The sequence below is a fragment of the Panthera leo genome, chromosome A3 (genome assembly GCF_018350215.1).
Source record: "Panthera leo isolate Ple1 chromosome A3, P.leo_Ple1_pat1.1, whole genome shotgun sequence".
NCBI lineage: Eukaryota > Metazoa > Chordata > Mammalia > Carnivora > Felidae > Panthera > Panthera leo.
This window is the reverse complement of record NC_056681.1, coordinates 44,469,429-44,484,057: the sequence shown is the minus strand read 5'-3', so window position 1 is coordinate 44,484,057 and position 14,629 is coordinate 44,469,429. Positions and strand designations below refer to the sequence as shown.

Genomic DNA, 14,629 nt, shown 5'->3' with positions numbered 1-14,629 from the left:
AAAAGACACAAATGGCTTTCCACCAGCCATGAAACCTGGCGTTCAAAACCCAGTAGGAAAAAAAAAAGGTATCCACTGCTCACCTGCTAGTTAGGCACCCAAATGACAGATATGTCACTTCTGAGCACACAGGGCTGGGAGGATGGTTTGGCAAATGGGGCCAGGTGGGAAAGGATGAGGATGATTCTCAGACACAAAGGGAGAGGAGTGTGTGGGGGTGGGGGTGAAGGTGGGGGAGGGGAGCTAGGCAGACCACCAGTCTGCCTGGGGTCTCTTCTCCCCATGATTAGATAACACAACCTTACAAGATTATAAAGTGTCAGTGGTCACAGCGCCATCTAGTGGAATTGCTCAATATTGTCTGTCAACTCACTGAAATCTTGAAAGATGGTTTGAAAGCTCTCAAAGTTGTCAAAACACTGCTTGGGGGTATCTCAAGCTGATACGAATTTGCAAATTAGTCATTGATTTCTGGCTCTCTAAATACCTGCTTTCAGGGATGAGATGATGGATTGGCCAGTGATGACCTGATCCTATCATCTCTGTGTTGTCTGAGCTCTGTGTTTCAGGCATACCCATAAATGCTTATTTTGGTGACTCTATTTCCATAAGTTCCTTGTCGTCTCAGATTTGACAACCATATCAGGTCTCATTTGGCCTTTATTACAATCCTGCTTAAGGGCTAATACCTCTGGTAAGAAATGCATATACTCCCTGCTCCAATGGAGATAAAAGAACATTTCCACCTTCCAGAAAGTTCCCTGAGTCTCTTTCCAGTCAATCCTCCACCCTCTGCCACCATAGATTAGTTTTTCCTGTTGTCCACCTTCAAATAAAGAAAATCACATGGTGCATGATTTTAGTCAACATGTTTTTTGAGATTCATTAGTGTGTCAGGAATTCATTCCGCTTAGATCACTGTATAGTCTTATTATACACAACTTATTATCCATCCTCTTGTGGATGGGACTTTGGGGTTGTTGCCAGTTTTGAAGTATTACAACTAACGTGGCCATGAGCATTCCTGTATACTTTTTTTGGTGGGCATGTTTTTACCTCTCTTTGGTTGAAGACCCAGGAGTAGAACTGCTGAGTCACAGGGTGGGTGTTTTTTTCTAACTTTGTTAAGAAACTGTTGAGAAGTCTTCCAAAAATGATCGTCCCATTTTATACTCCCACCAGAGTTAAGGAGGTATTTTTAAAAATGACACTTTGAACAGTGATTAATAAACTGCTAAATGAAATTTATTTCGTAATTTTATAGCGGTATCCAGCACTTTCCCAGTTCGCTGCTACGAGATGGGAACAAATGCCACAGACACCAGGGACTGTTTGGCTGGATTTCAAAGCAAGAAAGCTGTCGGGGGACTTTTGTGAGCATTTTTACAAATGCTGTAGAATCCAGAACATAGTCAGACCCTTGGATCCCAAAGGTATCCTGGAGTCCTGCGTGCTGCTAAATCCTGTGATGTAGGGATGTCAGTTACGCATCTTGGGCTCTGGGGACTCCCTCCCTGGCCTTCCAGTCTTCCTGAGGCCCCTGCACAGACAGACTTGGTCCAATTTAAATACACACACCCCATCAAAGTTATAAAGAAATACACCAATGGGAAGGGGAATGACTGCCATCTGGCTCTTTGTCATCCTTCAGAAATTCTTCAGAAAATTAAACAAACAAAAAAAGAAATCGGAACTTATGACTGCAGGAGCTTAGAAAATGATATTAAGTAAAGCTGGAAGCAGTACATGTTAGCACCAATGAATTTTGAGTTTTCTTCTCTCAGCTGCTTTAGAAAGTTCTGACTTGACTCTGGTTAGGGCCTTATATCTAGAAAAGAGTCTTCTGTTTCATGATATAGATGCTTTCTGCGAGTTATGGCTCCACTGCAACAACAAACATACAGCAGAAATTCAATCAGTATGGGGAACCTGGGTGGCTCAGTCGGTTAAGCATCCGACTTCTGCTCAGGTCATGATCTTGTGGTTTGTGAGTTCGAGCCCTGCGTCGGGCTCTGTGCTGACAGCTCAGAGCCTGGAGCCTGCTTCGGATTCTGTGTCTCCCTCTCTCTCTGCCCCATCCACCGCTCACGTTCTCTCTCTGTCTCTCAAAAATGAATAAACATTAAAAAAAATTTTAAAAATTCAATCAGTATAATCTGGAATGTAATGTAACAAATACAGCTCCTTCAGCAAACCAAGTGATACAGAAATGTGCTTTTTAAGTGATTTTGAGGAACTGCAGCAGCAAATAAGGAACATTCCTATATTTTGGTGTGTTCTTTTTCCTGTGGAAGTGTGTTTACCTACATTCACATGTAAACATTTCTATTTCTGTTAGTCAATGGTAAGGCTTTCTTCATGCAAGGATAAGAATATATGTTCAACTTATACTCTGCATAGGTGTATATGATTTACATATATGCCATATGAATTTAACCTCTATGTATATTATATGCACATATAAACACAGTGATGCATGTGCATATTTTAGCTAGCTTAAGTTTCCATTTCTAAATAAAGAGGTAAAAATGGTTTCCTTTCCTCTCTGAGTCAACAGTATTTCTGGATATTTCCCCATATTTTCTTCCATTGCTATGTGATCCAAAGAGAGTGCCCTGGGGACAGGTTTATTCCTTCATTTAACGAATATTCATTGAATGCTCCTCTGCCATTGTGCACCAGGTGCCGCTTAAGGTTTTAAGGATACAGCCGTGAATGAAGAAAACAAAACTCTCTGTGCATGAACCCGATGTACCAGTGATCATGTGATTTCTCAGAAGTCAGCCAGCAACTGAGAGATGAAGCCAGGGGACATGAAGCGGGGACTCTGAGCATTACAGTATCCCTTTGAGTGTGACTTGCCTCTAAAAAGCAAAGGACCTGTTCTTAAGTTATACTCCTTATTGGGTTTTTAAAGAAGCTTAATTCTATTGAGAAGAAAAAGTCATTGCTCATTATCATAGGCCTAGATTAAATATATCAATTTGTTCTAACTATACAGGCAATAAAAATAGTTTAGAATGGAAAATCTAGAAAAATTTAAACAATAATTCCACCTAGGATAAACATACTCATATTTTGGCATACTTCTATTGAGTCTTTTTCTGTGGAAGTATGTTTGCCTACGTAAACATTTCTATTTCTGACAGTCAATAGTAAGAATTTCTTCATGCAACAGATATGAATATATGTGCAATTTACATGTATATATATGCACATACATATATACTGTGCATAGGTGTATATAAAAACATACATACGATATGAGCTTAGCCTATACACATATTATACGCACATATAAAAACAGGTATGTTAATATCTGTGCATATATCATGTAAGCATAAAACAGTATAGAAATTTATATAGTATATGAATAAACATGTTAGACATATACATTATATCAACATGTGCACACTGCACATATATGCACATGCTTATATTCATGCATGCCCATGTATGTGCACATATATGCATATACAAGGTATGTGTGCACATGTACATACATGATAGATATGCCTGTATTTACATACTTCTACATAATTTCTTATTATTTTTTTTTAAATGTTTACTTATTATTGAGAGACAGAGAGACACAAAATGTGAGCAGGGGAGGAGCAGAGAGAGGGGGAGACACAGAACCTAAAGCAAGCTCCAGGCTCTGAGCTGTCAGCACAGAGCCCGACACGGGGCTCGAACCCACAAACTGTGAGATCATAACCTGAGCCGAAGTCGGTTGTCTAACCAACTGAGCCACCCAGGTGTCCCTCTACATAATTTCTTAAATACTAATTATACTCATTATAATCAAATTCTGGAGAGAAGAAAGCCCTACAGCTGTGACAGGAACAAAGACAGCCCACGCCCCTGCAAGATTACCGTGAAAAGGAGAAATGTCCTCATTGTGTGGCCAGACCTTTTTCAGGCCAAAGGAACTTAGTGCAGAGGAACTGGATGTTCCTAGACTGAGTCCTCCCAGCTCCTCGAGTGGCCTCTGTTGGCCACTGCTTGAAGGGGTCTCCCTGCCCAAGGAAGGGCCTGCTAGACACTCAGATCAAAGTTCGTGAGTCCGGGAATGGGGTTTGGCCTCAGTTGGTGCAAGAGGACAGAGGATCATAATTGGACGAACCCACCCTCTGTTTCAAAGGCAGAACCTGGCTCTGAATGAGGCTCCCCTGAGGCTCAGGGGAGCTGTAAAGATCAGCCATGTGAGGGTGCTACTCCCTCACTGGCTCAGGTGTGGCCCACAGACAAGCGGCACCAGTGTCACCTGGGGGCTTGTTATAAATGCAGAATCTTGGGCCTCCCACCAGACCTTCGGAATCAGAGCCATTTTATCAAGGATGCCCAAGGTGAAGACCTTGGATTCCATTTCATGTCTTGGTAGCTCGGGCGGGGGGAGGGGTGGGGCCGGTGGGGGGGGCAGTGGGTAGGAAGGCCCAGGAATGAAGCAGAGATCCTGAGGAGTGGCAGGACCATGCAGAGCATCCTTTCTCCTCTCATGCCTGTGCTTCCAAAAGATGTGGAGGCCCCGAAGTGGGCTTCCCGAGCCCTTATCTACAGCCACATCTCTTAATGTACGAGGAGACAAGATGGATGATGTAGCCGGAAGCCCCAGGCCTCCTCATCTGCAACTAACCTGAGACGAGAAGGGAAGGTGAGCAACAGTTACAAGGTACCTTGAAACCTCAATGGTTGGCCTGGCATTTATCCCATTCAGGTTAGAAACACAAACAAGTGATCCGAAGGGGGCCCCTTTGTCCTACTAAGTAACGAGGCTCAGTTGTGGAAGCCAGACGTCTGGTGTCACACACGTATCTTTAATGTGAGGTAGAGGGGTGTACTTGGGGCTTCTGGGAGGCCGACATGGCCCCTTACAGAGAATTAATCAGTGAAAGACTTTAGCAAAACAGTTATTTTTAGAGCTTGGTTGTGGGCTGCCAGTGGTGAACTCTGAAAGCAAAGGCCAGGCTAGACAGAATTTGAGATGTAGGCCCCCAAGAGTCTATGCCCTGACTCTCAGAACCTGTGAAGGGGGGCTGAGCTACCAGTTCCATGACTATGCTATGCTATGTAGCAGAGCTGACCTCCTGATGGGGAGGTTATACAGTTGGGCCTGATCTAGGCCCCTCAAAATCTGAAGGGGAGGGCCAAGATATTAGAAGCGTGAGAAGCACCCAAAGCACCATTGCTAATTTGAAGAACACAGGCCTTCAAGGGCAGTGGGCAACCCCCAGCTGACAGCCAGCAAGGAAAGAGGACAGCCTTACAACCACAAGGAACCAGATTTTGCCAACAGTCTGTATGTGTCTGGGAACGATTGTCCCCAGGGCTTCTGGTAAGGACTAAGTCCCGTCTGCACCTCTAATATGGCCTTCGGAGCCTCTGAAACCCAGCCACACTGTTTTAAGCCACTAAATTTGTGGTGATTTGTTATGCAGCAATAGAAAATGGACATAAAAGTTCATAAGGGAGAAATAGAGGGGACTGGTCACTTCATCCTTAAAATGCTTTTGTCCTGGCTGATAGGGAAGAAGGTTGCCAAGAAATATAGCCAAAGGTGGCAAAATGGGTAATGAGCCAGTATACTTTTTTTCAGTCAAGATAACCTTCTAACAAGTAATGATTTAACTCTGGCTGGGCAGTTGGGGACTTTGGGATATAGGATCTGAGTGAACAGTGTCTAGTTAATTTTGGTAAACATTTGATGAGGCTGAGATCTGAGGAGCCCTGAGGGGGCACAGGAGGGCAGCTCTGGTCCAAGTTCAACTTGATGTCCCCTCACATCTGAAAATAACACAGAACTCTGAGACTCCACACCCACATGCTACCATTAAATGGCCTTTCAAGTGGGTCAAGCAATCCTTCCAGAATTCAGTCCTCCTGGAAATTCAAACATCCTGGAGAAGTTGCACACATTAATTAAGCCTCACAGATTTGACCAGGGCACTCTTTCCTAAAGCAGCCAGAAGTTTCTGGAAGGTCTGGCAAATAGGTAGAATTCTTTGGGCTTGGTCCACTCATTCCAATAATGGGTGGGGTAGGAGGACAAGGTCTCTGGAATAGCCAAGTCATTGTTGGGTAGCAGTCAGGAGAGGACAACTGCCTTGGTGGCTGGGGTCCTGAAAACTATACATGCCTTGCTCGTCCCCTTCAAGGTACCAGGGAGATTCCCGCTACCAGTGTGACTGTATGAGATTCAGCTGGGGATGGGATGCTTTTGCTAGGTCTGTATCTTGGTGGTATTTTAGGTCATGGGAAAGGAGAAACCTGTAGGGGGGTGGGTGAGGGGTAGGAAGTGAGCAGAAGAACAAAAGCCAACTGGGAAGGCTGCACATGCTCCCCTAGACTGGCCTTGGCAGAACAGCTCCCCCAGCCAAATGTAATGGGATGGGTGAAGGTGGGTGGGGTGCTTCTTCCCTTGAGCACCAAGCTGTCTCCCTAACATGGGTTGTGAGAATTTCCTCCTTAGCACCAAAAGGTCCCACAGAGCAGCTAAGAGAAGATCTTTCTCCATGAAGTGTCGACAAATTTTACATTTTGTCAAAGAACCCACATTTCAGCTAATGATCATGTGTCACCATCTTGTTCATCTCTGAACCCTCTAAAACAGAGTCTTGCCCATGGTAGAATTTAATATAAATATTTCTATATTCATGTATAGAGATAGTTCTTTGAATTGGATGGCAAAAAGATCATCAAAGTCAAGGACATGTACTCAGTGCCCCAAAATAGCCCCCGATCCCAGCCCACACATAGGTCCTCTTACAGGGGAGGTCGAATGGTGTGTATGGTCCTTCATCATCATCTTCATCCTCCTCTTCCTCTTCATCATTCTCGTTGTTGTCATTGTCCTCATTCTCATTCTCTGTCTCGTTACCAGCCTCAGCAACAACATCATCCCTCCGAGTCCCATTCACACCTCTGTCTGGGCCACTGCTGGGCCCTGTCCCATTCTCCACGGTGTGCTTAATTGGGATTTTGATGGCCACCTCAGATTCTCCATTGGCGTAGGCCCTACTGTTTATGAGTCTTTGCCTCTGGAAAGAGAAAGTCACATTCTTACCACAGTCATAGGGACTGTAGATCCTTACAACTAGGACACCAGCTATTAGGACCTTTTTCAGGCTGTGACAGGGAGATGCTTCCAGAAGACTCTTCAGTGAAGTCTTCAGGGATTCTTCAAAGTAATAAGCAACTCAGACAACCTCCTTCTGGGAGGAAGGATTCATATGTTATGACCCACAGGAGTTTGCAAATCCCTTTAGAGAAAATATCCTATTTCTCCAATGTGCCCTTCATTTCTGTCAGCGTTCTCAATTCCCTGGGCACTGCACTATTATCTTTCTTCTTTGGACTGTAGGAATCACTTGGTCCATATATGAGAAAGCCACAAAAATGTGTGTATCGATATGGCTGCCACTCCAGAGAAAGGGTTACACAGGAGAATTCAGGTCAGAGACTACATTACTTTAAAGTAAGGCAACCTTGATTTAGCAACTGCTTCTGTGCAAGTTCACATCAAAGGGTTCTACCCATATGAAAGATGAAAAGAAAAAGGTAGGTAGAGGGGATAAGAAAGTTTTTCTATATGACTGGGAGCCTGATCATATCTTTCAACACGTGGACACGTGGAGAGAAGAGCAAGAAATAGGATGTACAGCTGGCTCCATCAGCAAAGATGTTGGGAAATATCTGAGGAATATTATTGTGTTCAATGTTGAGTTTGGTATTTCTGTTTTCAGACCAACGAATGTCCTCCCCTTCCCAAAGTCTCCCACCCTGCTCAGAGGCTAACGCAGTGTTTCCCAGATACCTCATTGATCAACATGCGACTGGCCATGGAGAGTCGGGTCTTGGGGGGGAAGTGGCTGGTGATCATGATTCGAAGTCCAGCCTCAGAGAAAGAAAGCTGGTGAGGGTAGGCTGACAGCAGCTCATCTACCATGATCACTGACGCTTTGCGGTGGAAATTGGCTAGGGAAATTAAAAACACAAAGTAAAGAAAACATTGAGGCTAGGAGCAGGAAGGAGATATTAATTTAGACTTCTTTCCCTTCCTTTTCTCCCCTTTCCTCCCCTCCTCCTCCCTCCCTCCTATCTACTCATTTATCCATCCATCCATCCATCCATCCTCTCATCCACCCCTCTATCCTTCCTTCATCTACCCAATCGTCCATTTATCCATCCATCCATCTACCCACCTGCCCATCCTCCCATCTACCTTTCCTCCCTCCCTCCCTCCCTCCCTTCCTTCCTTCTTTTTTTCCTTACTTGCATCCATCCAACCATCCAACCACCTGGCCATCTATCCAAGGAAGGCTGTAGTGGGCAAAATTTGGAGAAGAGTCAAACTCTTCTTTCCATAAGGGTCATTGATATAGCTTATTTGAAATGTCTTGAAACAATTTAAGCATCATTCACTGGCACAGTAAGAATGAGTGATAACCTAAGAGAATTCTTCTGTGTCTTCAAAGGATTTTTTTCCCTGGACACAGGAAAGATCCCAATAATATTTAGTAACCCTTTCTGCCTTTCAAATGTCAACAATGTTCAATGTTCTGAGCTGTTAAAAGCTGCAGAACTGACTTTAATGTCCAGTGGAGGGCTTAGTGGAGAAACACGAACACTGCTGTAGCCCAGTCTACGAGCAGGGCTGACAAACAGGTGTAGGTGGCTGAGCTGGCCACATTACAGAGGCCCAAGGTCCAGTGGGACCAAAATTGGTACACAAGATTTGCTGACAGGCCTGATAAAAAAAGTTTCACCAAGGCCCAAGTTCCCTCTCCATGAATGTGCAATTCAAGCACACAGCTCACAGGTACCTGGACGTACACTCTCCTGGTCCTCACTCCTGTTTTCCAAGCCACTAAACCATCAAATGATCTCTGGAAACACTGACTAATAGGAGGTAGCTCTTTTTGGTTCCCTAAGAGTATTCCTTTTATGGTTAAAAACTCTCCGGAAGAGATTAAATTCTGATGTGGGATGGCACTGAATACTCTAAAGTCTTTGGTTAAACATAAGTAGAGAAGTGTGTCACATAATCGATTTTCAAATTCAAATAATTACCCACAGATTTCAAACTCAGACATATATTTGAAAATAACATAGATTTTCTAATTTCTTTTTTGTTTTTCCTACAAAGCAACCATATGGGACCAAGCAGAAATAAACCCACACATTTTTGGAGGAAGTTAAAAGAAATTAAGTGAAAAACAAAACACATTCTAAGGCAAATGTAAATTACAATTTTCTATGTTCCTCTAAGAAAGAATATTATTAGGGAGCACTATCTTAGTTCTTTTAGTATATCAACTGCTTAATGGAATGAGAATCTATTGACTACAAGAATTACTTTGTAAAAAAAAGGGGAGGGAGTAATTTACCATGTCATTTTTCAGCTTGGAAACTGAGGTAATGTGGACTGAAAGTGAATTTGGATATAGTAATACACTAACAACAATTATCGCAAATGGAATATTTTATATATTTTATCTCCTCTACTCGTTAAAAGGTTATCCCCATTTGGGAGAAGAGAAAATTGAGGCCCACTTGCTTCATGGTTATACAGCCAAATTGTGACAGTCAATACCTCAAACCACCCTCTCTCCCCAGTCTTCTCTCCTATATGGTCCTGTCCTAATTCTCCCTCCCCCTTGTCACTCCCAGCAAATGTTTTGCTCAAAAACTTCGGGAAACTTTCCCAGGCAGCTCATCACCAGGTATGACTGCCCCAGGATGTAGCCAAAGGGAGGCAGGGGGGACCAGACCCTTCTCTCCTTTGGTCTGCTCTGGGACAGGCAGCATCCGGCCAACCCAGCCATGGCGCCCCAGGCAGCCTCCCAGTGCTCCTTCCTTGGACCCAGGCTCCACGCGGTTACCTTTCTTGAGTAGCACCACAGTTGCGTCACAATTGCTGCTGTCATCGATTTCTGCATTGTTGGCTAAGCCGTTGACCATGTTTCCAGTACCTTTCGTTCTCCTTTCGAAGCACTGATGGATGCAAGCGTTATATCTGAACAAAGTAATGAGCAGAAGGAGTCTGTCAGCTTTTGCTGCTGCCCCATTTCCCATCCCCCATCCAGTGTTGTGCATAGCTCCCAGTCCAGGTGTGTTATTATCATTGTTATTATTTTGTCCTCCCATTTTCCCTGCAGAAAATGCACACTGTCCTATTTTCCAATTTAAGGATCTATGGTAAATGAAAATAAAACCAACATTACATAATAAATAGAGACCCACTGCTTTCTTTGCAGCCTCTTCAAGGTCAATGGAGGCACCCCAGGATTGAGGTCCCCTGCTTGCAGTCTGTGTGTGGAAGGGTCGCCATGAGGCTCAGTGGGATGGGCAAGGTCTACCTTCTTTTGGCCATGTCTCCAGGACCCACTGCTGTCAGGGACCTGCTCAGTGGGGGGAAGGAGGAAGGAGCAGGTGTCACATCCACGCTGCTACCCAGTGTGTCACAGGCTGGCTGGCACTCTAGGTCTCTGTCTGTGTTTGGTTTTCTAAAATCACAGGTTGGGATCCTGTGAATCTCTTGTTAATGCTGTATTAGGGCGCCTGGGTGGCTCAGTCGGTTAAGCATCCGATTTTGGCTCAGGTCATAATCTCATGGTTTGTGAGTTTGAGCCCCGTTTTAGGCTCTGTGCTGACAGCTCAGAGCCTGGAGCCCGCTTTGGATTCTGTGTCTCCCTCTCTCACTTCCCCTCCCCCACTCACTCTCTGTCCCCCCCCTCTCAAAAATAAATAAACATAAAAAAACTTTAATGCTGTGCTATAATTCCAGGTCTGATGGGCTGCTGGCTTCATAGAAAAAATTCTGGGCTATGATCCTTAGAATGACTGAGTGAAAACATTGTGCAGTTCATCTTACATGTGTGTTAAAAAAGGAAGAAGCTTATTCAAATTCCTAGCACGTTTTTGGCAGGTAAATGTTCTCGTCCCTTTATCTTTAGTATTAAAAGACCTCACCCCCCTTACCAAAGAGGAATCCTAGAAAACTCTTGGGGAAAGGGAGGGGGCATTGTTCCCAGGGTGTTGTAGGCCACTGCTGCTTTTTGCACCGCTCGAAGACCTAAAGGCCTTGGTGGCTTATTGGCCATGGGACAACCCACTGAGGTGTCTCTCCAGCTTGATCTCTGGCCTCCCAGAGGAACTGCAGCCAGGCATGGCAACTCTAAATTGCCAGCTGGCAGGCCACTCAAGCTGTATTTCCTCACACAAGCTTCTCTTCCACACCCTTTTTGCTGCTGCAGACAGGAGGCTCTGTGGAGAACTCTTCACTGAACCTATACTTCAGTCAGAGCAGCACTGGGTGGCTGGGCCCACTGGGATATGACAGCTATCGTGGAATAGATGGAGGGACCCTCTGTGGCTGGACAGCCCCTTCCTGTACTCCCTGGGAGTTGCGGTTCACCCTCCATTATGTGAGGGAGAGAACATAAAACTAGTCAAAGGTAATGGTGGTTTCTGTGAAAAGGGAACCGGGCAGGCCAATCCTAGAGCACTCTTTATAAGAGGTGGAGAACAGAACCAGAACATCACTATTTTGCAAACCTAAAGAAATGATGGAGCTAGATCCTGAGCATCAGTGGCTGCCAAAACCACAGACAGGAGACATCAATGTGCCTGTTGATGGCAGAATTCACCACCACTTGGGACACAGTCTACCTTGAACTGGATTGATGGCTGGCATATAGGAAACACAGAGGTCAGAAGAACAGGATGCACCATAGCCCCGGATGTAACCAACAACTTCCAAACTGTGGGAGCCTGTGTAGCTAATAATCTAACTTTGTCGAAGAATAAATTGCAAGGAAAAAAAAAACAGATGGGGGATTTGTAGATTAAAAGTTGGAGCAACTCGGGGCACCTGGGTGGCTCAGTTGGTTAAGCACTTGATTTGGGCTCAGGTCATGATCTTGTGGTTTTTGAGTTTGAACCCCGCATCAGGCTCTGTGCTGACAGCTCAGAGCCTGGAGCCTGCTTCAGATTCTGTGTCTCCCCCTCTCTCTGCCTCTCCCATGCTTATGCTCTGTCTCTGTCTGTCTCTAATAAATGAACATTAAAAAAAATTAAAAAGAAAAAAAGGGGCACGTGGGTGGCTCAGTTGATTGGGCAGCCGACTTCACCTCAGGTCATGATCTCACGATCTGTGAATTCGAGCCTTGTGTCTGGCTCTGTGCTGACAGCTCGGAGCCTGGAGCCTGCTTCAGATTCTGTGTCTCCCTCTCTCTCTGCCCCTCCCCTGTGCATACTCTATTTCTCTCTCTCTTTCTCTTTCTCTCTCTCTCTCTCAAAAAAAAAATAAACATCAAAGAAAATTTTTTTAAGTTGAAACAACCAATTATAACAAGTGACATTTATTTGGATTCTGATTTTAAAAAGATTTATGAGATTAAAAGAAAATTGTAAGAAATAACATTCATGAGATCATTAAAAGTTTGAACACAGATTTGGTATTAAATACACTAAAGAAGTAGCACACACTTTCGGGTCTGATAATGACGCGGTGGTTGTATGAAAAGTGAGTCCTTTTAGAGATGTGTACTGAAATTTTTATAGATGAACTGGTATGCTGTCTGGGGCTTCAAATCATATAGAGGGAAGGAAATGGATAGGGGTGTGGGCTGCTGGCCATCAGGGCTGGTGATGAGCATGGGGAGTTTGTTATACTATTCTGTTGGCTTTTGTAAATATTCAAATTCTTCTTAATGAAAAGGTCTTCCCACTTTCTAAACTCAAAAAGAATATCTTGTCCTACTGATAGAGCTATGGGGGAGAGGCAGTATTTCTGTCATCTTGACTCAGAATCCATAGATATACCAACTTGCAGTGCAACTGTATGTTACACATTTATTTGGATTTGGATAACAAGGTAATAACACTACATGTAGTATTGTTATGAGAGCTTTCTTGAAACCAGATATTGGTTAATAACTTAACTATGCTGTCACATTTCATCCTTACAAACAACCTTTGTGGTAGGAGGCATTATGAATCCTGTTTTGGAAGAGAAGAAACAGATTCAAGATGGCTGAATGACTTGGCCGAGGTCTTACTGCTGTGACCAGACAGAGCTGAACGTGACACCCTTGTTCTCAACCACCAAACTACACTGCCTCACCTGGGGGCCAAATCCCAAGAAGGAACCCAGATATACAGAAATCAGTCCTCACTAAGGCCAAGTATGTCTCATGCTCCCTTAAGATCTTTGTCTACTTGGCCAAACTAAAATTGCTTTTTGACCTTCACACAGAATGTTTAAAGTCATCCACCCAGGAGGCAGCTGACAACTCTAATATATGCTGTTTTTAACTGATGCTACTCAGTTTTATATTTTTAATTGAATGTTTTAAATTTTGTGCCTGCACCCTGAAGCTATTTTATTGTGGAGCGTGCAATTTTATAAATCAGATTTTATAAAACCCAATGATTAAAGCCTCTGATTGCGGATGGGGATGGCTAAAAAGCAGAGATTTCAATTTAGAACTTGGGACCAGAATTTATGCAGAAAATTCTGTGAGCACAGTAGCTGCCATTCCCCATTTTATTTGCATCCTGCTGGTTTGAGCAGCTGGAAGGTTGGTAAAGTTGAGGCATCAGCAGAAACACACCTCATTAGCTTTCACACTGGGCATAGTTTGGGGGCGAGGAGAGAAATTGTTCACAGTGTTATCTTAATGTACACAAGCCCTGCCAGCAACTCACGGGCTTTACGATGGTTCAGTAGAGGGGTGCAGTGGTCACACTATGCATGCTAGCAAAATTCCTCAACCTTCCTTCCCTTTAGACCTGCTCTGCTGTGAGCCTTCCTTATTCTGTGAAGCCCCTAGTGAATGCACAATGGGACAAACTGTCGTCTAAATTCAGATTCAAAACCCAAGATCAATGTTGGGCACAGAGTAGTAACTCAGTCAATTCTTCTGGAATAACTGACTGATTCACCTTTTCAAAGGGGAAGAAAAGGACGCTTGACTCTTTGGGAACTCGAACTTAGAGCCTCAAAAAGTTAAAAAAAAAAAAGGGAGTGAAATAATCAATTTAAAAAACACTGAAAGAAGATGTGTGCATTATTGAGGCCTCCTCATAGTGGCCCTGATTCCCTAATGGTTTTGCTATTTAAGAGAAAGAGGAGCAAGATGCTTTCAAAGACTTTTCTTCTGGGGTCTAGAAACTCTGGAAGGCCTGTGGGCCAACTCTGGTTTTGGGGGGAGCCCATTTAATCGGTATTTTTAAATGGAAGGTGATGAGTCGTAAAAGCACCTGATTCTTTGTCAGTTACCCCATGGTAACTCCATACCAGGATACACTAGAAATATGCTCTTCTGGTAATAAGACCCGGGTATCAGGACAGCTCCGGAGGTGAAGGCTGGACGCCATATTGAGTGGACTGACGGCAGATCGCTTACAGCTCACACTGAACATCAGCTAAGCCTGTTCCTACCTTTACTCTTAATGTGACGTTTGCCAATGGCCAGACTGATTTCTCCAAACACATCTCTCAGACACTAGTGGCCAGAATTAATTTTTGTCAGACCTCAACAGCAAAGACAACTTGACATGTCAAATTCTAGACGGCTACCTGATGTGTCCAAACTGGAAATTTCTGAACGTGTTCTACTTTCAT

General features: G+C 44.0%; 1 protein-coding gene across 4 annotated transcripts in view; it reads right to left on the bottom strand.

Annotated features, from left to right (window-relative positions):
* The window catches only part of SLC24A3 (solute carrier family 24 member 3), a 500,862-nt gene that overhangs the window by 53,187 nt on the left and 433,046 nt on the right, over positions 1–14,629 (bottom strand). For all 4 annotated transcript variants that reach the window (XM_042931727.1, XM_042931724.1, XM_042931726.1 and 1 more), the window contains exons 10-12: positions 9,882–10,015; positions 7,814–7,974; positions 6,767–7,037 (exon numbers count right to left, since the gene is read on the bottom strand). In XM_042931727.1, coding sequence (XP_042787661.1) covers positions 6,767–7,037; positions 7,814–7,974; positions 9,882–10,015 — 566 coding nt within the window. The remainder of the gene's footprint in view (positions 1–6,766; positions 7,038–7,813; positions 7,975–9,881; positions 10,016–14,629) is intronic.